This window comes from Orcinus orca, chromosome 6 (assembly GCF_937001465.1).
Source record: "Orcinus orca chromosome 6, mOrcOrc1.1, whole genome shotgun sequence".
NCBI classification, from domain to species: Eukaryota; Metazoa; Chordata; class Mammalia; order Artiodactyla; family Delphinidae; genus Orcinus; species Orcinus orca.
Genome location: NC_064564.1, coordinates 117,104,410 through 117,127,627, shown reverse-complemented (window position 1 = coordinate 117,127,627; position 23,218 = coordinate 117,104,410). Strand labels below are relative to the sequence as shown.

General features: G+C 52.8%; 2 protein-coding genes and 1 long non-coding RNA gene across 16 annotated transcripts in view; 1 reads left to right on the top strand and 2 right to left on the bottom strand.

The window, feature by feature from the left end:
• RALGDS (ral guanine nucleotide dissociation stimulator) overlaps positions 1 to 23,139 on the top strand; it is a 67,059-nt gene extending 43,920 nt beyond the window's left edge. For 4 of the 14 annotated variants that reach the window (XM_049711766.1, XM_049711770.1, XM_049711760.1 and 1 more), the window contains 2 exons: positions 8,330 to 8,466; positions 13,239 to 19,962. In XM_049711766.1, the coding sequence (XP_049567723.1) occupies positions 8,330 to 8,466; positions 13,239 to 13,466 (365 nt within the window). In that variant the 3' untranslated portion in view covers positions 13,467 to 19,962. Of the gene's footprint in view, positions 1 to 2,212; positions 4,239 to 8,329; positions 8,467 to 9,255; positions 10,530 to 13,238; positions 19,963 to 21,090 lie in introns of those variants that run through there. The other 10 variants (XM_049711767.1, XM_049711773.1, XM_049711772.1 and 7 more) reach the window with 8 other exon arrangements.
• On the bottom strand, positions 194 to 9,391 carry LOC125964896 (uncharacterized). The gene is made up of 3 exons (XR_007478231.1): positions 9,340 to 9,391; positions 8,905 to 9,038; positions 194 to 261 (listed from the first exon to the last, which is right to left on the bottom strand). It is a non-coding gene; the product is annotated as an uncharacterized LOC125964896 (long non-coding RNA).
• Positions 10,450 to 18,813, bottom strand: CEL (carboxyl ester lipase). Its single transcript, XM_033426871.2, has 11 exons — positions 18,748 to 18,813; positions 16,376 to 16,526; positions 16,176 to 16,298; positions 15,798 to 15,995; positions 15,089 to 15,219; positions 14,835 to 14,942; positions 14,614 to 14,731; positions 12,874 to 13,060; positions 12,485 to 12,688; positions 11,100 to 11,297; positions 10,450 to 10,798 (listed from the first exon to the last, which is right to left on the bottom strand). Exons 1-11 carry the CDS (start codon positions 18,811 to 18,813, stop codon positions 10,450 to 10,452), a joined length of 1,833 nt encoding a protein of 610 aa, XP_033282762.1.
• Positions 23,140 to 23,218: the final 79 nt, after the last annotated feature.

Below are 23,218 nucleotides of genomic sequence, written 5' to 3'. Positions count from 1 at the left end.
TTCTGGCTAAGATGGGAAATGAGTGCTTCAGAAAAGATCACGACTACCGTGGATTAAAGCGTCGAATTTGTGAAAATCCGTGAACGTATGACACTGTCTTAGTCCGTTCTGGCTGCTATAACAAAACACCACCACTGGTGGCTTCTAAATGACAGAGATTTATTTCTCCTGGTTCTGGAGCTAGAAGTCCAGGATCAGGGTGCCAGCATGGGCAGGTTCTGGTGAAGGCCCTCTTCTGGGTTGCCGGCGGCTGACTCCTCACTGTGAACCCAAATGGTGGAAGGGCGTGGGGAGCTCTCTGGGGTCCCTTTCATAAGGGCACGAATCCCATTCGTGGGGCTCCACCCTGATGACCTAATGGCCTCCCAAAGGCCTCACCTCCTAATCCCATCACATTGGGGGTTAGGATTTCAACAAATTTAGAGAGGACACCAACTTTCAGCCCATAGTAGATACTAAACACAGAGGCTACTAGGGAGCAGCTGGGTATTCTAAAAACTGGGAAGGGAAAGGATCGAAAACAAGCACAGACTTGGAACCAGACAGCTACGGCTTGTAGACCTCGGGCAAATTCCTTAAGTCCTCTGTGCCTCTTTTCCCATCCCCACAATGGAGATAAAATAGGTAGTGAGTTGATCCATATATACATGGATTATATGCTCATGTGTGTACGTGTGCTGTAGACGTGCCATAACTGCAAAGATTATCATCACTCTTTCCTTTCCCATGAGCTGATCCCGCATTCACAGCCATTACCCAGACAGTTAGCAATGACCCGCCACGATCGCTAGAAGTTCTTTTCTAAATCCTCTCTTACCTTGTTGCACCATTTTGGTGAGGTAAGCAAGGCAGGTGGGACCCCCATCTTACAGAAGAGGAAGCCTGAGACCTAGATAGGTTGAGGACCAGAGTAAGAGCCACACGATGGAGCCCAGAGCACACATGTTCCAGCCCAGCAGTGGAGAGTAACAGGCTCAAGGCCAGAGGAGAGGGTGGGAAACAGAGCCAAGAGCAAGTACCTGCTGGGATCCTGGCACCCTATGAAACCCTGTGCAGGAGGCCTGGGGCAAAGCCCGCCCTTAACTTGGCCCCAGAGCCCTTGTCCTGAGTTGTGCAGGATTCCAGGGAGGTGATCTAGGTTCTAGAAAGCTTATTGCAGCTGGACCTCCTGATCAGTGAAGGCAGCAGGGGCAGGATGGGATGACCCTTTGCCAGCTGCAGACTGAGGTGGGGCTTCCTGGAATCGGAGTCCTTTTTATTTTTATTTTTATTTTATTTTTATTTTTATTTTTGGCTGTGTCAGGTCTTCGTTGCTGCACACAGGCTTTCTGTAGTTGTGGCAAGCAGGGGCTACTCTTCGTTGCGGTGCGCGGGCTTCTCATTGCGGTGGCTTCTCTTGTTGCAGAGCACAGGCTCTAGGTGCACAGGCTTCAGTAGTTTTGGCACTCAGGCTCAGTAGTTGTAGTGCATGGGCTTAGTAGTTGTGACGCGCAGGCTGTAAGGTACGCGGGCTTCAGTAGTTGTGGCGCATGGACTTAGTTGTTCCACGGCGTGTGGGATCTTCCTGGACCAGGGCTCGAACCTATGTCCCCTGCGTTGGCAGGCGTATTCTTAACCACTGCACCACCAGAGAAGTCCCCAGAGTCCTTTTTGTTTTTGAGTTCCTTTTTTCTTTTTTTTTTTTAAATTAATTACTTATTTATTTTTGACTGTGCTGGGTCTTTGTTGCTGCGTGCAGGCTTTCTCTAGTTGTGGCGAGAGGGGCCTACTCTTTGTTGTGGTACGCAGGCTTCTCACTGCGGTGCCTTCTCTTGTTGCGGAGCACGGGCTCTAGGCGTGCAGACTTCAGTAGCTGCGGCACACGGGCTCAGTAGTTGTGGCTCGCGGGCTCTAGAGCATACGCTCAGTAGTTGTGGCGCACGGGCTTAGTTCCTCCACGGCATGTGGGATCTTCCCAGACCAAGGATCAAACCCGTGTCTCCTGCATTGGCAGGCGGATTCTTAACCACTGTGCCACCAGGGAAGTCCCTCAGTGCCTCAGCAGAGTCTGTCCCAGGCAGGTGTCATTAAGGGGGGTCCTTAGTGGTCCTGGAGTTGCATTGAGGGGTCTCAGGTGTCTGGATCAGGCCTGCCCTCCTGGGGGCTCTCAAGTGGTGGGGTGTCCAGTGGGGCCCGCATAAGCACAGCTGACCCTCTGCCCCTCCCCGACCAGAGCTGAAGATCCCTGACAACGCCAACGTGTTCTACGCCATGAACTCTACTGCCAACTATGACTTTGTCCTAAAGAAACGGACCTTCACCAAGGGGGCAAAGGTCAGGCATGGAGCCAGCTCTACCCTCCCACGCATGAAGCAGAAGGGACTCAAGATTGCCAAGGGCATCTTCTAACTTGTCCCTAGCTGGCCAGCCACAGAGCCGCCCTTTCCAGGGTCTAGCTGGCTGGGCAACTAAGCACTTACAGACTACAGTGGCTCAGGCCAGGTGGGCACCTGCGCCCAAGCTGCCAGCCCAGGCCACCCCCAGACTCCAGTTTCACCCTGAACCTCTCCTGCTGCCAGGATTGACGCCTGCCCGTCGATGGCTGACCTGGCCTCCCCTGGACCACTCGCTGCCTAAGGTGCCTTCTGCTCTCTGGAACCAGAGGACGAGCTGACTTTTGCCAAGGAGCGCTGCCAATGGGCAGGGAGCCCTGCATGCCGCCGGGCACTGCCCTCCGTACACTTCCCTCACACCTTCCCAGGTGTGGGCCACTGCCACCTGTGCCCATGGGCACCCCAGGGCACTACTCATCCACCGGGTCTGACCACTGCAGTTCTCTCCTCCCACCATCGTGGCCTTCCTCAGGCTGCACCAAAGATTCCATCATCAGGGCCAACTGAAAGGGAGGGAGTCTCGCCCACTGCCCACTCCAGCCCTCCCCTGGCAGAGGAGAGAGACACCCCCTTCACGGACCACACTCTTAACCGGTGAGTGAGGACGGTCTCGGCCAAGTCCCACTGATGTCAGATTTCGTGACACTGCAAGTGCCATCCACCACTGTATCCTGGGCTTTACGAGACCACACGAGACGGGGATTGGTGGGAAAGGAGGGTTTCGGGGGGAGGGGAGGGGGATTGAATATTTGTATAAAAGGTGAAAAAAAATGTTTACCAGTTGGGGAGGGGCAATATTTATTTGTTGTAAATAGCAAATGCTAGACTTGAATATTATATTAAAATCCTGTTTCTACTATAGCCTGGGAGCTGTGGTATTGTTCTTTCATTGCCTGTGCTCATTGAAGTGAGATACAGAGTCTCACATTCCATGTTCAAATAGGAAGTCTTGCAGGGTTATTGGTTTATTTTACACAGGAAATAAAGAAGGGCAGGAAAAGCAAGAAGGGCCAGCCACCCTTCTCTGGCTCACTTAAGGAAACAGAGAAGTCCACCTTTCACAGAGCAGATGTTCACTTCAGTATCATTAAACTGGGCCATGAGCTGAGACAGCCCCTCAGAACCCCTGGTATTTGAATTTGGAAGCGCTTTCACACGGCATAGCAGCAACCTGTGGAATTCCAGTGTTTTTAAAAACAACGTTTTGGGGACTTCCCTGGTGGCGCAGTGGTTAAGACTCCGCACTCCCAATGCAGGGGGCCCGGGTTCGATCCCTGGTCAAGAAACTAGATCCCACACGCATGCCGCAACTAAGAGTTCGCATGCCACAACTAAGGAGCCCGCGTGCCACAGCTAAGACCCAGTGCAACCAAATAAATAAATATTTTTTAAATAAATAAAAATAATGTTTTAACAGAAAATGGTGGAGTAAAGATCAGTCTCTCCATGGAAACAACAATGAAGCTGGGGAAAAAAAACTATCAGAATCAACAATTTTGGGACTCTGGAACCTCATCAGACACAACAACCAGGAGAGTGCTTGATGAAGGGTGACGGCTGCTGAACTTCAGCTGTTAAGGAAATCTCTGTCAGGTCACACACTGACCCCCTGAGACAATGGGGCAGAAGCTGCCGTGACTACACAACAAGGAATATAGGCCTTGCAAAAACAGTTTGGGAAAGTCACTACAGAAATGGAAGACGGCAGCCCTCAAGCCACAGAAGCGATCCCTGAGGAGGGGGAGAATCTGATTTCCAGAGTTACGATATTATAATTCTCAATATCCAGGTCTCAACAAATCACAAAGCGTATCAAGAAACAGAAAAATAGGGCTTGTTCACAGGAAAAAAAAAAAAAGAATTGGACAGAAACTATCCCTGAGGAGGCTCAGACATTAAAATTACGAGTCAGAGACATTAAGTCAGCTGTCTTGAATATGTTCGGCGAGCAAAAAGGAGCCACGGACAAAAAAACTAAAGGAAATCAAGAGAACAATGTACGAACATATAGGGAATTTAGTAAAGAGATAGAAATTATAAAAATAAACCAAGTGGAAATTCTGGATCTGAAAAGTACAATAACTGAAATGAAGAACTCACTAGAGGGGTTCAGTGGCAGATTTGAGCAGTCAGAAGAAAGAATCCGTGAACTAAGGCAGTTGACATTATTCTGCCTGAGGAGCAGAAAGGAAAAAGAATGAAGAAGATTGAACAGACCCAGAGGGACTGTGGGGACACCATCCAATGTAACTGCATATGCATAAAGAGAGTCCCAGAAGGAGAGAGATTATTTGAAGAAATAATGGCTGAAAACATCTCAAATTTGATCAAAGACATAAATCTACACATTAAGAAGCTCAATGAACTCCAAGCATGATAAACTCAAAGAGAGCCACACAAGACACATTACAACACAACTGTTGAAAGACAAAAAGGAAATCTTGAAAGCAGCAAGAAAGAAACAATCACATGCAAGGGGTGGGGTGGGGTCCCTCCACAATAAGATTAACAGCTGATTTTTTTCATTAGAAACCATGGCAACCAGAAGGCCGTAGAGTAACATAGTTAAAGTGTTTAAAGATGAGAATTCCCTGGTAGTCCGGTGGTTAGGACTGTGTGCTTCCACTGCAGGGGGCACAGGTTCAATCTCCAGTCAGGGAACTAAGATCCCACATGCCAAGCGGTGTGGCCAAAAACAATAGAAAATAAAGTGTTGAAAGAAAAAGAATTCTGTATGTAGTAAACTCTCCTTTAAGGATGAAGGGAAATTAAGATGTTGCCGGATAAACAAAGTTAAGGCAGTTTGTTATTAATAGGCCTGCCTACAAGGAGTGCTAAAGGGAGCCTTTTGGGTTGAATGAAAGAGCACTAGACTGTAACTCCAAGCCATGTGAAAAAGTAAAGAACACTAGGTGAGGTAACTAATAGGTAATTCTAAAAGCCTGTATTGTTGCACTTTTGTTTGTACCTTTTCTTTTTTTTTCTATATGACTTAAAACGCAGATTCATAAAACAATAAGTATAAGTGTGTTAATGGGAACAGGATGTATAAAGACATAACCTGTGACAACAACCACATAAAGGGGGAGGGATGGAGATCAGAGGAGCTGCATGTTCGTATACTACTGAAGCTAATTTGGTATTATTCAAACTAGACTGTTACGAGTTTAAGATGTTCCTTGTAATCCCAAAGGCAATCAGTAAGAAAATATTTTTTTAGAAATACACAGGAAAGAAAGGAGTCAAAATGGTGCACTATTAAAAAAAGATCAACCAAAGGAATTCCCCAGCGGTCCAGTGATTAGAACTCTGCACTTTCACTGCCAAGGGCCCAGGTTCAGTCCCTGGTCAGGGAACTAAGATCCCACAAGCTGCGAGGTGTGGCCAAAAACAAAAATTTTTTTTTAATTAAAAAAAAAAATCAAATCCTTAAAAAGCAATAGTGGTGGAATTGAGGAACAAAAAGTGTAGAAGACATACAGTTATACAAACAAATAGCTAAATGGAAGAAGAAAATGCTTATCAGTAATTACTGTAAATGTAAATGGGTTAAACTCTCCAATTAAAAGTCAGAGTGAGAAAATGGATTTTTAAAAAACCTATCTACAAAGATATGAAAAAGTTGAAGGATGGAAAAGGATATTCTGTGAAAATAGTAAACAAAAGGTAGCTGAACGGCTATGTTATTATCAGACAAAATAGACTAAGTCAGAAAGGTAACGAGAGAAAGTATATATCGCTTAAAGGTTCAATCCATCAAGAATATAGAACAATTGTAAACATATACACATCTCCAAAACACATGAAGCAAAAATGGATGTAATTGAAGAGAGAAATACACGGTTGGAGACTTCAGACCTCACTTCCAATAATGACTAGAACAACCAGACAGAAGACCAGTAAGGAAACAGGGCTTGAACAACCCCAGACATCAGATGAGACCTAGCTAACGCGTATAGAATATAACAGAGAACACACCTTCTCAAGAACATGTGGCGTGTTCTCAAGCATAGACCACGTATTACACCACAAAACAAGTCTCAGTAATTTTTAAAAGATTGAAATCATACAAAGCATCTTTTCCAGTCACAGTGGAATAAAGCCAGAAATCTACAGGAGAAGAAAGCTGGAATTCTCATAAATATGTGAAAATTAAACAACACACTCTTTAACAACCAGTGGGTCAAAGAAGAAGTCACAGGGATATTAGAAAATGCCTTGAGATGAATCAAAACCAATGTACCAAAAACTTATAAGATGCGGCAAAAGTAGTACACAGAGGAAACTTTACTCCTGTCAATGCCTACATTAAAAAATAAGATTTCAAATCAGTAACCTAACTCTACACCTTAAAGAACTAGAAAAAGAGCAAACTAAACCCAAAGCTAGCTGAAGGAAGGAAATAATAAAGATTATAGGGGAGAGAAACAAAACAGAGGAGTAGAAAAACAGAGAAGATCAACAAAACCAAAAGTTGGTTCTTTGAAAAACAATCAGTGAAATTAACAAACCTTTAGCTAGATTGACTAAAGAAAAAAAAGGGGAAAAAGACATTCAAATTACTAAAACCTGAAACGAAAGTGGGAACATCACTACCGACTTTACAGAAATACGGATTATGAGAGAATACTGTGCACAATTGTACGTCAACGGTATGCATAGGAATGTTATTCAGACGTAAAAAGGAATGGAGCTCTGATTCATGCTACAACGTGGATGGACCTTGAAAACACTGATTCCACTTGTAAGAAATATCTGGAACAGGCAAATTGATTGGAACAGAAAGTAGAAGAGATTACTGGGGTGGAGGGGGGGGGAATGGGGAGTTAATGGGTATAAAGTTTCTATCTGGGGTGATGAAAAGTTTTGGAAATAGTGGTGATGGTTGCACAACAGTGTGAATAGAATTAATGTCACTGAATCATGCTTTTAAAAATAAAATATTTGGGACTTCCCTGGTGGTCCAGTGGTTAAGAATCTGCCTTCCAATGCAGGGGACGTGGGTTCGATCCCTAGCCGGGGAACTAAGATCCCCACATGCTGCAGGGCAACTAAACCTGTGGGCCACAACTAGAGAGCCTGCGTGCCGCAACTACTAAGCCCGTGCGCTCTGGAGCCTGCGCACAACAACTACAGAGAAGCCCGAGAGCCGCAATGAAGACCTGACACAGCCAAATAAATAAATAAATCTTTAAATAAATAAATAATCTATTTAATAATTTCATATTTAAATAAATGTTTGTTTATAAAATTAACATTTTTATGTTATATATATTTTTATCCCAGTTTTTTAAAAAATAACTTCCTCCCAAGCTGCTTTTCTTTTTTTTCTTATTGGCAAAATATTTTTTTAAAATTAATTTTTATTGGAGTATAGTTGATTGACAATGTTGTGTTCATTTCTGCTGCACAGCAAAGTGAATCAATTATACATATATCCACTCTTTTTTAGATTCTTTTCCCATATAGGTTATTACAGAGTACTGAGTAGAGTTCAGAATGCTATACAGTAGGTTCTTGTTAGTTATCTATATTATATATAGTAGACTGGGATTGACATATACAAGCTGATTTCTACAGCTTTCCAGGAAGAGGGAGCATTTTCTCCTTGTCCTGTAAGAGTGTCTTGACCACCAGTCTACCACTTGTAGATTTCAAGGTCAAACTCTGGAATTTCATCAGCAGTAAGTGGGGAGAAATTGTCAACAGATCAAAAAGTGCAATGTGGGAAGGAACAGGCCAGGGGGTCATTATTAGCCAGTGGACTATGGACATCAGGGGACTCTGCATCCTCCAGGGCCCTGTGATCGACCCTTGACCTCCTGGAATCCTTGCCTCTGACATCAGAATTCCTTTTCCTGCTGGTTTCACGTCGGGGGCAGGGAAGTGTTTGTGATGCAGCTTTTAAGGCTGCAGCTGGGCCTCGTTCCTTAAGCATTTCTGCTCTTGTGAACTAGGATTTCCAGCAGCTCTAGGATTTTCTGCAACTCTTCACACAATTGATTTCACCCAGAAACTCACTAGAAGGCGTCCTGCCTCTCTCTGTCCGGCATGTGGTGGCCACTCATCTGGGCTGGCGTCTGATGAATCCCGGGTGAGTGCTGGTTTGCCAGGGTAAGGAGACTGATTCCTGCCAGTGAAGGACCCCTGCATTGTCCCTCTGTAGCCAAGATAAAGTCAGAGGCTGTGTGGTTCTGAGGTCCACTGTCTTACACAATCACCAGTTTACAAAGGCAGTTGTGTTGGTACTGACTATGTCCTAAAGGCTAGCTGGGCCGGAGCCCTTAGAGCTTGCAGAGTCCCCCAGAATGGCTGCGTTTTTTGTCCAAGTCTGTGTTGTGGTTATGTCACGGGGAGGGGGGTTGTTTGAACCTTTCCCGCGGGGAAGGTTGAAAGATGAGGCATGGGGGCGGGGAGGGGGGTTGCCCCCAAGACTGCCAACCCACAGACACGCTTGGGCACAGCCTTGCCAACGACATACTGAAGCACCACGCCTCGTCAGGGTGGTAAACAGACTCTGACCTGAGCTCACCTGCGTGTTCCCCCGGGGCTTCATCATGAGAGGAGTTAAAGGGTTACCACTTGGCCCATCAGGGAGCCTCCAGGACTCTGGACAGGCCTCTGGCCCGCACCTTGGTATTTTCAGCTTCATCCCCTGGATAAAGCCTGGAAAGGCAAGAGCCAGATGAATTACGAGGCGTCTCCCCAAGTTGTCCCGACGGCTGCGGGTGTCACCCAGACACACAGCAGGGCTCGCCCCTGCCAGGGAGGCCCGTGCAGCCTAGGGACTGAGCACACACCTGGATGCCGGCCATTGTGACGTGGCCCAGCCATCCAGGGACGTGATTTCCTGAATGATGGGCACAACTGTTCTCTCCCCCAGCAAGGGAGAGAAGTACCGCGTTGCAGCACTGTCCAGGCCCAGAGGAGGCTCCTGAGAGCAGACCCAGCAGGTAGAAACACTTACAGAAGTCACGTGCGTGCAGAGCAGGGATACATTGCATCCTTGGGCTCCATCGGCCGAGAGCAGGGCTAGTGACCGGGAGAGCCCACGCCGCAGTGAGGGGCTGTCTCCTTCCGTCCTTTACACCCGACCAGGCCAGGAAGCCCAGAGCCGCCAAGGTGGTCACAGGCCAGCTCGGGGTGACCCCTGCTCCTCGGGGGGCCAGGTTTGCCCCCTGTTCAGCTCTGCTGCGTGGGGCTGCAGGACTTGCTGCCCGGGCTCAGCCTTCTATCTGTTGCTGGAGAGGGAGGGTGGCCGGCTGACCCCCGGTGCTACTGCACCCACTCCCCCCACCCCCCGCCCCCAGGCTGAGCTGCTCAGGACTCCGGAATCTCTGATCCCTCACCCCCACCCCACAGTGACTGAAGAATGGAGGGGAGCGGGGAGAGGAAGCCCCAGCATTGTTGCAAGCACTGGCTGTGGAGTGTCTGGGTTTGAATCTTGCTCTGATGACCTTGGGCATGTGCCTGGGCTAGACTCCCAGAGGTGGAGATGACCCCGACTCTGACCTCTGCCTCCTCCCCCCCCGACTCTGCCAGAGACATTGGGCGCTGCCCAACGCCCAGTTCTCTTGCAGCCTTTGCTTCTGATCCTTCCAGTGCAATGCTTTACCCTCTCACTGACTCGCATCCAGCTGGAGGCAGACTGTAGTTAGAACACAGAGGCCCCTGCCCGCACCCCACAGGACCTGGCCGTGGCTGGGCTCCACTGGTCCAGAGGCGGCCACCGCCTGCAGAGCCCCGCCCCTCGGAGCCAGCAGCCTTGTGTGGAGGGATCCACGCCGGAATCCCAGTCCTGGCCCTGACGCTTCACTTCTTTGAACCTGTTTCCTCCTCTCCAAAATGATGATGGTCCTGTCGGCTTCCTGGAGCTTGAGGGCTGACAGATCAGGGTGAAACCCTTGGGCCGGGCTCCTGGTGCTATCATGAGAGCTGAGGGCCCCCCTTCCTCCAGCTGGGTCTTGGGAGCAAAAAGAGATGCCAGACAGAGAGGGATGAAGCTTTATTTAGGAAGAGCTTGGGAGGGAAGGTGGGCCGTGGGGTCACACCCTGTGGCCTCTGGAGGTCAAGGACATTAGAAGCCAATGACCAGGGGCATCTGAGCCACCTCAGAGTTGCCCGCGGTGGGCGCGGGGGTGGCCTCAGAGTCGCCCGCGGTGGGCGCGGGGGTGGCCTCAGAGTCGCCTGCGGTGGGCGCGGGGGTGGCCTCAGAGTCGCCCGCGGTGGGCGCGGGGGTGGCCCCCTCGCCGGTCACCGTGGGCAGTGCCTGGTAGGTCACGGTCCAGTACTGCAGGTAATCGGCCCTTAGGTGCTGCTTCATGGAGCTGCCATCCATCTTCTTGTTGATTTCCAGGTAGTTGCCACTTTCCAGGGTGTAGGGATCCCAGTGCGTGGGCACAGGCGAGTGGCCCATGTTAGGGTCCCTGCAGAGTGAGAAAAAAGGCTGGGTAGCTGGCTGGGGCCCAGGGGCTCACGGCAGGCTGGAGACCCAGGTCCCTGGCCCGGCTCTGCCCCGGCTCTCCTGGGCAGTTCTCCACCCTTTGCCCCGTAAGCACTTCCCTGTCTCCTGGGCACTGGCTGGGCACGTGCGCATCCTGAGGCCCAGCCAGGAGCTCTGAGCCTTACACAGACGGGGGTACCGAGGCTCAGGGAGGTTAAGTGTAAGTGAGGGACCCCAGCCCTGCAGGGCAAGGTGGCAGGAGGCCACCCTCACCACTGCCTTACCCAGTTCTGGCAAAGTTGGTCCAGTAGGCGATCATGGCCTTGGAGACGGTCCTGTCTTGGGGCCGGTAGCCCAGCGGGGTGGCAAAGGGCTTCCCGAAGACGTACTGGAGGTCGTCTGCATGATCAGCCCCCACCCAGCGGGGGTAGGTGGGCATCCGAGACGGTTGGGAGAATAGGTAGCTGTAGGTCTTGGCGCTCCTGAGGAGGGCAGTGGAGGCCACCCACATTGGCAGGGTGTTCACCTGGGGCCGCCCACCCCGGAGATGGGGCCCCAGGGGAAGGCCATGGGGAGAGCAGAGAAGGGTCTGGGGAATTCCCACAAGACTCGGAAGGGGAATTCCCTGGTGGTGCAGTGCTTACGACGCGGCGCTTTCACTGCCGAGGGCTCGGGTTCAATCCCTGGTCGGGGGACTAAGATCCCGCAAGCCACGTGGTATGGACAAAATAAATAAATAGATAGATAAATAAATATAAAGTATTTTTTTAAAAAAGGCTCAGGAAGGATCTGGATCATTACACCTGGGGGAAGGAAAGCTGTGGCCAAATTTATGACTTCGTGGGTTCTACAATTTCAATTGTATTTATTCTTCGCCTCCACCAAACATAGGGAGGCGTCTTCCTTTCATAATTCAGTATCAAGAAAGATTGTTTTTGTGACTTCCGTGGCGGTCCAGTGGTTAAGACTCCACGCTTCCACTGCAGGGAGCACGGGTTCAGTCCCTGGTCAGGGAACTAAGATCCCGCGTGCTGCACGGCACAGCAAAAAAAAAAAAAACAGATTCTTTTTCTCTGCAAGTGAATTTGTATTCTTGATTTGATTGGACAAGGTAATATATGCCCTCAGATGTTTCCCTTTTTGCTTTGACTGATAGGAACCTCAGAGCTAAATTTATTGCAAAGCTTTCATCCCAGACTTCTAGGTATAATTTTATCTTTCTGCTTTTTAAGCATTCCTAACTTGTTTTTTATTTTCACCGGCTATTATTATGTGGAGGTTTTTAATGTGGCCACAGGCTTATTTTGAAAGTTGGCAAATTCGAAACCCACAGCAGAGAACATCACCCAGTGTTGCCCTCCTTCTACACAGCATGAGGGATGGAAGGCAGCCTCAAGGACTTTCCAATGGGGAGAGCTATGGGGTGTGGGAGAGCGTGCAGGGCTGCACTGGGCAGAGGCTCACAGGAGGGTTTTGTAAAGCCCTCAAGGCTGGGAGGGGAAGAGGGGTCCTCTCACGCCCCGTCAGGCCTGGTAGATGGTGCAGGCACAGGCGGGGACTGAGCATGCCTTTCCCAGGCCTCTCGGACACCTGGGAGCCACCCACCTGCCAGACCTCGCTGGCAAGGTGCGTGATCCCAGGTGGGCCAGCCCCGCGCCCCCCTCCTCACTTGGCGTTGGTCTTGTGCTGGGCCACGGCAATCTCCGTGGGCATCAGGAAGAGGATGTCGGTCTCCAAGTGCACCACGGTCTTCTTCTTGTTCTCCTGGGACGAGTCTCGGGCCCAGGGCTTGGTGTAGAAGTCAAAGGTGGCGTTGGCACCCCTGGGCCCCTTGGTGATGGTGAACCCGCTGACCAGCTTGTAGAACTCCTCCCTGCAGAGTCCAGGCTGACACTGGATCCTCCACCCCATGCCCACAGGAGGGTATCTGCACCCCTATGCCACAGAAGGCCACGGGCGACCCCCCCCATCCCTGCCACGGTGCTCCCTTCCTCATTCTGTCGATGCCTCCCCCAGCTGCCCCGGGGCACCATCCCTGTGCCACCCCCCCCCCCTTACTCTGTGATGGCCCGTTTGTCCTTGTTGATGGCCGGCATCTCCACGCTGGCGAAGACGTGGGCGTCCATGTCGTTGGTGCCTGCTATGTAGTCAATGTCCGCAGCGTTGGCGTACAGGTTGATGGGGTCACTGGGGAGGAAGTCTCCGTCGACGACAGGGAGGAAGCCCAGGTAGTTTACCAGGGGGTCTGGGGGGGAGCGGGGGAGAGCAGCAGGTTTTCACACCTTCTGGTACCCACCTGCCCTGCCCCTCAACCTCCGGGACAGGAGCTGACTCCATCCTGAGGCCGCGGTGGAGATCTGCCTCCTTTGATGGAGACCAGGGCTCCTCGCGACTGACATTCGGGCCCGATCGTTCTGTCGTAGGGGCCGTCCTGCACAGTGCAGGGTGTTCAGCAGCCTTCCTGGCCTTGGCCCACTGGACACCAGGTAACACCCTCTCCCCAGCTGCGACCACCAAAAGTGTCTCCAGACTGCCACGTGTTCCCCGGGCACAAAATCGCCCGGGTTGAGAACCACTGGTCCAGGGACCAAGACTGTCCTCTCGCTGCAGCTGATGTCCCTTGCCTGTCCCTCTTTTCTTGCTGGGCCTAAATCAGGGGGGAGGAAGACCTCGAAATCATTGAGGGGACCGATGGAGAAAGAGTGCCCCCTCTCCGCGCTGGGTTCCAGTGTGTTAGCCGGAAATGGCGCGAGACCCCTGAACTGACCTGGAAAGGACCGTATGGCTGGCTTAGGGCGGAGGGTTGTCCTGCCTTCATTAGGCCTGGCCCGTTTTCCCTCCAGTTCAGCTCAAAAGGAAATAGAGTCGCATTTCTGCAAATCCATGGGTATTGCTACCAGGACACCAAAATCCAGGTGCTCAAGTCTCTTATATAAAATGGTGCAGTGTTTGCATATAACCTACCCACGTTTACCTGCGTACTTTAAATCATTTCTAGATTACTTATAATACTTAATACAATGTAAATGCTATGTAAATAGTTGTAAATGCCATGCACACGTTATGTGAATAGTTGCCAGCGAGAGGCAAACTCAAGTTTTGCTTTTGGGAACTTCCTGGAATTTTTTTTTTAACGTTTTCCATCTTCAGTTGGTTGACTCCCCAGATGCGGAACCCTCAGACATGAAGTTGGTTTGCATTTGGGGCCATGTTGTTTGCTTTGGTTTCATTTTGCCTAGCACTTATGGTTTAATTCACATTAGGTAAAATACAAACAATGGGGTCCCATCATGCTTTGCCTTAGAAGAAGGAGCAAGAGAGAATTCTCACCTACTGGGCTGATGAGACTGACACTCATAGGATTTTGCTGCTGGGGTCCCCCTGACCTTCCTGGGGTACAGAGTAGCAGAGCTGGAAGGGCCAAATGCTACAGCGGGTGTTCAGGAAATGTTGTTGAACGAATGAGTGGAGGAAAGAATGAATGTTCGTCTAGTACAGAGGCTCTTGGTCTGGGGTCCACGAGTCTGCCAAAAATTGTGTACAGATGACTGCACATGTGTGCGTTGTTGGGGGAATGGAGACCAAACATTCATCAGCTTCTCGAAGGGGTCGTGACCCACCGAAGACAAGAGGAAAGAACGGCCCCTCCTCCCCTTACGGCCGAGGCCACTGAGGCCTGCAAGGGCAGTGGTGGCAGCAGGCTGCCTGGGGACGCCAGCGAGCTGGCGACAGAGCCAGGATCAGACCTGGCGCCCAATGTGGAGCCCCCGTGTCCCCCGCCCAGCAGCCCCTACTCACACTCCATGCCTGCCAGGGGCATCTTATAGGCCAATGTCAGGGCACGGGGGTCAGTGACCTTCAGACACCTGGCCATCCTGCCAGTATCGTTCAAGGGACAGCCCACCTTCTCTGCGATCTGGGGGTTGGGGAGAGGCGGTGCTCAGGGCAGAGAACACGGGGTCCAGGACAGAAAGTGGAAAGGAGGAAGGCTCCTCCCCCCCCACAGCTCCTCCTTTTACCTTTTTGGCCCAGAAGAGGGGGTTCTTCTGGATGGCCCAGGGGCACAGTGCCACACCACTCTGGCTGATGGCTCTCTTGATGAGGCCCTTGTTGTAGGGAGAGAGGGTCTGCAATACACAGAGGTCCTGTCACCAACCTCGCCCGCCCCCGACCCCCGTCTCCAGGGCTCGGCCAAGGACACCCCACACGTCAGCTCCAGCCCCCCTACTCCCTATCTGCATCACCCCTTCCCACACCTTAGGGGTCCCCAGACCTGCAGAGAGACGCTGGCCCCTCCGGCTGATTCCCCAAAGATGGTGATGTTGTCAGGGTCTCCCCCAAAGGCTGCAATGTTCCTCTTCACCCAAGCGATGGCCATGTGCTGGTCCCGAAGGCCATAGTTACCTGGGGACAGGGTAAGGGCCTTCAGCGGGGACCCTCGGCCCAGACCGGGGTGCTAGGGGCCGGGCCCACACAAGGTGCGCTGTCCGTGTGGGTGGGATGAGCACGTCCCTGACTGTGCGGAGACCCTCTGGAGCCCCAGGATATTACGTCCTGCAGCGTCCCCAGGAGGCTGGCGGGCTGGGAGCTGTGGGAGCGGGTCCCAGGCTCGGGAAGGGGCACGGAGGGCCAGGGCCGCTCAGCTGTCTCCCGCTGGGCCACACTCCCTCTTGTCTGTCCTGGGGCTTCCGCGTCCCGAGTCACTGCCTCGGTGTCCCAGCCCCTGTCTCTTTCACTTGCCTCCCTGCCCCTCCCCGCGGCGCTCTCTGGGTCTGGCTGGCAACCTCTTCTCTTTGGCTACAGCTGTGTCTCACGGTCCAGCTCCAGCTCCCTCACTCTGCAGATAGGATTCTGGGCCTTTCTAGGGGGATGTCGGGAGTTGTTTCAGAACAAGGGTTGCCGAGGGGCGTCCCCGCTGGGCTCAGAGCTTAGGGGCTGGGCACGCTCACTCCCACACCCAGTGCCCCCGGTGCCCGGCGGACCTGGCAGGTTGGAGTCTCCGGTGCTGAGGAAGCCCAGGGGGCCGACGCGGTAGTTGAAACTGACCACGATGACGTTGCCCCGAGTGGCGATCTCCTCCCCGTCGTACAGGTAGTTGCTGAGAAAGTTGGCCCCTTGGCTGGACCCCACGAGGAAGCCACCTCCGTAGATCCAGACCATGACGGGCAGGTTCCGGGAGACTGAGGGGGGGGAGCAGGCCCGGGGACCCCAGATGAGCCCCCTCCCCGCTCTGTGCTGATGTCAGGGAAGTTCAGCTCTGAAGCCCCCAGACACAACCCAGGGGCAGGGACCGGGCCTCTGGCTACTTGGGGGCTTCCTGCAGGGCGAGGGGAGCTGGAGGGTGTGTGGGGAGAGCAGACCTTCCTTCCTGCCCTGGGGGACCCAGATGTTGAGGTAGAGGCAGTCCTCTTTCCCGTAGGTGCTGTCCTGGGTGATGGTGGCCTGCAGGCATCGCTTCTTGAAGTCCTTGGCCTTCAGGGTTCCTGGGGATGGCCGGAGGGGTTGGGGTGAGGATGGGCCCACCAGCCACAGGGCCTGCCCCACCCTCACCCACTCCCACCTTGCCAGCCGGGGTGTCGCTGTGGGTTCTCCAGGGGCTTGGGGGCGGCGGCATAGGGGATGCCCTTGAAGATGTCGACATAGTTGCCAAAGAGGCCCAGCTTCTTGTTGACTCCTTCCACGAAGCCGCCCTCCGTGTACACGGCACCCAGCTGGGATGGGAGGCGGGAGATCAGGGGGGCTTGGGCTGGTCAGCCCCTGGGGGCAGGGAGCCCACCCGCAGGCCCCGGGTGCCCAGAGGCTCCCCAGAGACAGCTTCAAGGAGGGGCCCATCTGCACCTGAGACCGAGGCCCCTGCCACCTGCCCCCATTGCCTGAGGAGGGGACTCACTCCCCACTCGCCCCCTGGGTGTCCTGCTCCCTGAATCTCAAAGGAGCCTGGTTCAAGCAGTGTGTCCTCAGGAAAGCCTTCCAAGAAGGCCGGGACAGGTGGGGTGGAGGTTTGGATTCTTGCTGTGGCCGCCTATACCCTTGAGCCTCAGTTTCCCCTCCTGTAAGATGGGTGACGACAGTATCTCCCTCGTGGCCCGTTTGCTTGTCCAGCTGCCAGCAGTGACGGGTGCACCGTGGACACTGAATGTTTCACGCCCAGCCGTGCGCTCCCTGAGCGGTGGGCCCGTCTTTCTCCTCCGCTCATTTCCCCCAACGGTGTCCCCTCAAGTCCTCACAGCCCCTGTGCTCCAAGCCGGGAAAGAACCCTGCCCCCCAAGGCCGCCGGCACCGCTGCTGCATATCCAGCCCTTGTGCGGAGCCGGCCCCCCGCGGACCAATGCGTCCAGTCCTCACCAGCATCCCGGGGGCTGGTGTTCATCTACCCATTGTTCCTGGAGGGAACACTGAGGCTTTCCTGTTTGAAGTCACCGCTGGGAAACTGTCTGAACTCAGGGCCGGCCCTTCTCCCCTCCCAGCGCTTCACCCCGTGGCCCAGGGTGAGCACAGGTCCATGCTTCCTGGCTCTCAGCTGCGCTCGGTTCCAGGTGGGCAGGGGCAGGGCAGCCCCACGTCCCAGGCCTGGCGGGATCCCAGCTGCCCTCTGAAGTCTATGCTGAGAGGGGCCCCCTGCCTTGCTGGGTGGGGGTCAGGTGGGCTGGAACTGGAGAGGAAGGGGCTGGAAGCAACACCTGCCGGGTGCCTGGGGGTTGGGCCCAGGCGGCAAGCCCAGGCTGGCCCCTGTCTCTCTCTCTCCCCGCTTCCTGTCCCGGAGGAGCCTCACACACCCCCGGCCTCGAGGCATTTTTCCTGATCAGCCTCCCTGGCTGCTGGGAGAGGGCACGGGCCAGGTCAGCGCCTGGCGGGGAGCAGCTCAGAAGTGGCTCTGTGTGACTGAGATCAGCCTGAGGGCCCCGGGGAGGGGCAGGGCATGGGGACCCTGGCCATCCCTCGAGGCCGGTGGGGAGGGGCGTCGCTGGCTCTGGAGCAACACGGAGGGAACCAGGGCCCCCTCAGCACCCAGAAAAGAGCTCCCCCTGAAGGAGAGTGACCTTCTCTCGGGGGCAGACGGCGCCCAGAACGAGGCAGCAGGGGTTCGAACCTCGGGATGGCAGAGGGTGGAAAGAGCAGGGCCTGAGAGAGCAGCTTGAAGGGTGGCGGGACCCGCATGGTGCGCTCTGCGCGTGGCTGTTCGCTCCGCCCTGGAAGTGTTTCCCCGCCCTGTGTCCCTCACGCTGCAGGAGGGCAGTGAGGGAGCTCAGACGGTATGGCCGCCCCAGGAGGGTTGGCTGGGCCTCCTGACTCTCACTGGGGAGGGGAGCTGTAGCAAGCAGGCGGGTGGGGGACCGGGAGATGGAGGTTACACCTCGAGCCAGACTCCAGGGTTGGACTAGCCCAGGTTCCAGGCTCCTGCTCAGCCCCTGTGGCTGTGTGATGTTGGGCAAACCCCTTGTCTGGTCTGGGCCCCTGTCTCCCGTTCCGGAAAAGAGGGACAACGTTGACATCTCTAGAGAGGGGAAGGAGCCAGAGGGGTGTTGTGGGTCAGGTTGCCGACTCAGCAAATAAAAGTTCAGGCTGCCCAGTTACACTTGAATTTCAGATAAATAATGATTTTTTTTTTTAGTGTATGTCCTAAATATTGGGTGGAACATACAGCAAAAATGACTCGTGGTTTATGTGAAATTCAAGTTGAATTGGGCACCCAGTATTTTATCTGGCAGCCTGAGTCATCCTGCGAAGGGCAAAACACGAAATGCAGAGTAAGTGCCTGGGAAAGGCTGATACGTCTGTTGTCGGGTTCTCTTTCTCAGTCTGGCTCTTTCTGCCAGTGACTCTGCCTGTCTTCCCTTGGCTGGGCCCTGTCCCCAGTTTCCATGTCTGGCTCAGCGGAGGAGAGAGGGACCCCCTCCCCTGGCCCGACCCCTCTGCTGGGCTCTCGCTTACCTTCGCCGCACTCGCTACAGCCAGCCAGCAGGCGAGGCCCAAGACCACCGGCTCCCAGCGCCCCATGGTGTGTGGCTGCCTCTCTGTGGCCCTCGCTCTGGGCCTGCGGTATTTATGGGCCTGGAGCCAGCCCAGAGCTGCCTGAGGGGGGACCCTTTCCCCCGCCTCCTACCGTTACCCTTTCCTCCAGGTTGGCCGAACTCCAGGTGGTGTAGCTGGGGTCAGGAGGCACCTGCTGTTTCCAGCCAGGGTCGGGCTGGGCCAAGGTCACGTGCAAACACGCATACACACACACACACACACACACACACACACACACACACACACACACACACGTGGGGACAGTCCATCTTTCCCAGGGTCGGCTGCTGCCCTGTGACCTGGTCCCCACAGTGCACCTGTGCAGGTTACTGCCTACCTGGGAAGAGAGGCAGATGGCATGGGTGCAGGGGGTGTGGGGAGGGCTGGGGCTTGGCTGGGTGCTAAGTGCGCTGCATTCTGGCGCCTCGACAAGGGCTTGCTTTCGCTCCTGGGGAAATGGGCAGGCTGCGTCCCCCTGCCGTGCCTGCAGCTCAGCAGTGGGCGCTGATAGGCGACTGGGTGCGTGATTTCTGGGATAGAAAGGGCCACGGGCTACTGGGCAGCGGCTGGCTGTGCGGTTCGAGGTGGGGTGGGGGACCTGAGCATCATGAGGTGGTCCCGCCCTCCAAGTGTGGGGGCTTCTCGCTGTCAGCAGCACATTCCTGGGAGGGCAGGACAAGAGATCCAGCCCAGCCTTGAGGGCTTCCCGGGGAAAAGGAAGGGCCGGGCTTTCTGGCCACAGGGAACCTGCAGATACACAGCTGTCCATCTGTCTGTCTGCCTGTCCGCCTACCATTTCCTGTGCCCAGATTTTTTGTGACGCAGAGTGAATGGAGAGATGCTGGAGAAAGGTGGGGAGGGGTGGGCGGCTGCAGGTGGGAGGGAGTCAGGACACTGGGAAGAAGAGGCCATGCAGGCTGGGCTGGCGAGTGTGGGGCCCGGGTGCAAAGGTGTTGAGGGGTGCTGCCAGTGACAAGGAAAGGCACTTGTCGACTCACACCTTTGCCCTGCTCCTGCAGTTCTAAGAATCTGTTCTAAAGGAGCTAATTCTAAATAGGGGGGAGGGGAACATGCCAGGACGTTCCGTGCAGTGTTATTTATAGTAGCCGAGGAGGAAAGGAAGGGGGCAGGAGAGGGAAGGGGGCCTGCAGCTCACTAATGGGGGTGGCTGCCTCTTCATTTAATAGCGAGGGCCTCACGTGGTCCTGCACAGAGTAGGTGATCGATAGACACAGGACGAGCATGCCCAGAAGTGCCTGGGAGAATCTAACACTGTCTGTCCAGTAAAAAAATCCGCCCCGGCTTCCTGGCTGGGTCTGTCCACTGTGTTCATTGCTTGACCCTGTGTTAGAGACCAACCTCTCAGCCTAGAAAGCTTTGGCCACTGGCTGAGGTCTGACAAAGAGCCTCTCCTTGACCAAACTACTCAGGCTCCCCGACCTCTTCTTCAACTCTGCATCGTCCAGTTTTAGCAAGACTCTCGCTAAATTGCTTTAACCGGAATGCCCCACCCTCCATATCTGCCCCGCCTTGATCTCTGATTGGGGTCCCCATCCTCTGCCATCCCCCGCACCGATGATCGCTGACCGCCCTGGTCTGTCTTCAGCAAGAATCCTGTTAGGTCAGTCTCTCCGGAAGCCCCCTCTCCCCTGGTGTTTCCTCTTTTTTTTTTTTTTTTGTGGTACGCGGGCCTCTCACTGTTGTGGCCTCTCCCGTTGCGGAGCACAGGCTCCGGACGCACAGGCTCAGCGGCCACGGCTCACGGGCCCAGCCGCCCCGCGGCACGTGGGATCTTCCCGGACCGGGGCACGAACCCGTGTCCCCTGCATCGGCAGGTGGACTCTCAACCACTGCGCCACCAGGGAAGCCCTGGTGTTTCCTCTTAGTAAGTTTCCATCCACAGACTCTCTCTCACCCTTGTTTGGCTAGGAAACCCCACTTGCCCAGGCTGTATTTGGACTTGAGCTCAGATCTATATGGAAGTCTCTCTTTCCCTATTGCAATAATCCTGAATAAAATCTGTTTTGGGGAATTACCTGGTGGTCCAGTAGTTAAGACTCCACGCTTCCACTGCAGGGGGCCTGGCTTCCATCCTTGGTTAGGGAACTAAGACCCCACAAGCCATGTGGCGCGGCCAAAAAAAAAAAGTCTTCTTACTGCTTTAACAACTGTCCAGCTGTGTGTGTGTGTGTGTGTGTGTGTGTGTGTGTGTGTGTGTGTTAATCATTTTTACTGGAGTGTAGTCTGGTTTTTCTTTGACAGATCTCCCAAGAGCCCTTGGACTCTAACCTGGAAGAGGGGCTGGCCTGCGTGCCTGGGCCACCTCGGTCCCCCTGCTGTGGATTGTGTGGGATTTGCTGTGCATGGCCTCGGCTGTAGCTTTTTCCTCTCTCAGGCAATCTTCTGACTCCTTGGTTCTCACAAAAGAAAACTGGGAAAATCAGACAAAACTAGGAGCAGTGTGGTTGTTACATATCAGCTGCATTGTGGTAATTTGGTGGAGAAAACTTAATCCAAATGTCTGAACTGGGAGTTTTGAATCCTGGTCCATGGACCTGTTAGGAAGTTTAAGGACAGGCCATGGGAGCCTGGATGGCCCTGAAACTTGATGCGCATATTTGTGGGGAAGCATATTTTCCTTCAGAAAGACTCCATGGTTATCACTGTATGCTCGGAGCATCTATGACCTTCCAAAGAGTCTAGGTTGGAAGTATCAAAAGTTCTGAATTGGTATAACTGACAAAGTAGAAAACTGACGAAATTGATTTAATGGCACAAATACTTTTTAAAAATGTTTTTCTGGGCTGGAGCACATTCTGTAAGGGCAAATGCACCTGTGTTAACATTTGCAGACGTTGTAAATCAGACAGACACAGGTCCAACCCTGACACTGCCACTCGATAGCTGTGGGATCTGGACACGTGTCTTTACCTCTCTTAACTTCCCCACTGATACCTTTGCTCAGGGAACGATGTCTGAGAGGTTCATAGCACAATAATTATCAGGGTCTACTGTTTACAAGGTGCTCAAAATGAACATTTAAAATTTGTTTTCAGGCAGAGAAATGTCCATTTTAAGTTGTAGGGAACCTAACTATATCAGTAGATGTTCTAGCCACAGAGAAAACAGTTACTTCAAGTGACTTGGAGGAGTGACTGTGTGTTCATAGCAGCATTTATCCTAAGGAGAAAGCAAGTGCAACACAATCTTAAATGATCTTTGATGGTCATATTATTTTATCAAAGATTACTTTATATAATTTATCACTTGTTATTTAAATTTGTATATTTGATAATTTATATGATCTATTATAATATTTTCTATTTTGAAAATATATGTATGTTATAGGAGAAAAAGTAATTATGCTAGTGGTGTAAGATTTTCAGCATAGGTGGAAAAAGAAATGAGTAAGATCAGAGAGGGACTTTCCTGGCGGTCCAGTGGTTAAGACTCTGCACTTCCAATGCAAGGGGTGTGGGTTCAATCCCTGGTCGGGGTACTAAGATCCCACATGCTGCGCAGAGAAGTAAAACCTTATAATCTTACATTTTCATTGGGAGATATCTATATGAACTCATAACTTATTATTTTTGGGGGGGTAAAAAAGTGTCCATTTCCTAGCTCTGTGTAATCCAAAGCCCTAGAGGTAAAGAAAACCCAGGAGCAACAAGCACCCCCTGGTGCCCAGATTGGGGTGTCTAAACACCATTTCCACACCAAGGAAGGTGGCACCCTGGAGCAACGGCTAGGCTGGATCTAAGACAGGAAATGCAGTGGAGGAGCCTGGGCCATCACGGTGGCTGGAAGCAAGAAGGCGCGGAAGACCAGAGGGTGCGTCAAAGGACACAGGACCCAACCCGGGGCTGCTCTCAGGCCAGACATGAGACATGAGACAAGACAAGTAGAGAAAAGCATGACTGCAACTGATTGAAACAGATCATCACAAAGCTAAAAGCATCCCCCTGGTCATCACTGGTCATTGCTGTGGAGCCATAAATGAGGCCAGCGGATGAGGGCGACAGCACCCGAATCTGCTGGTCAGTCAATGCTCATATCACTAAAGGGACCCAGCAGGCATCAGTGCCTCCCAGCTGGATGGGCGCATTCGAAGCTGAATTGCTGTTGATTTGTTAAGTGTGATGACAGCGTCACTGTGTTTTGAAAACAAAAAGTCCTGATGTGTTAGACACACACTGAAGTATGGGATGGTAACTGGTAAAGCCATATGATGGATAAATAGGGGCTTATTATACAATACTCAGAACTTCTGTGTATATTTGCTATTTTCCATAATAAAATGCTTTTTAAAAGGGGGTGTGTGTAGGTATTTCGGTTTCTAAGTAGGGAACCCCTGAATACTTTTCAAGAACCTGGGAAGCCCGTCCAATTC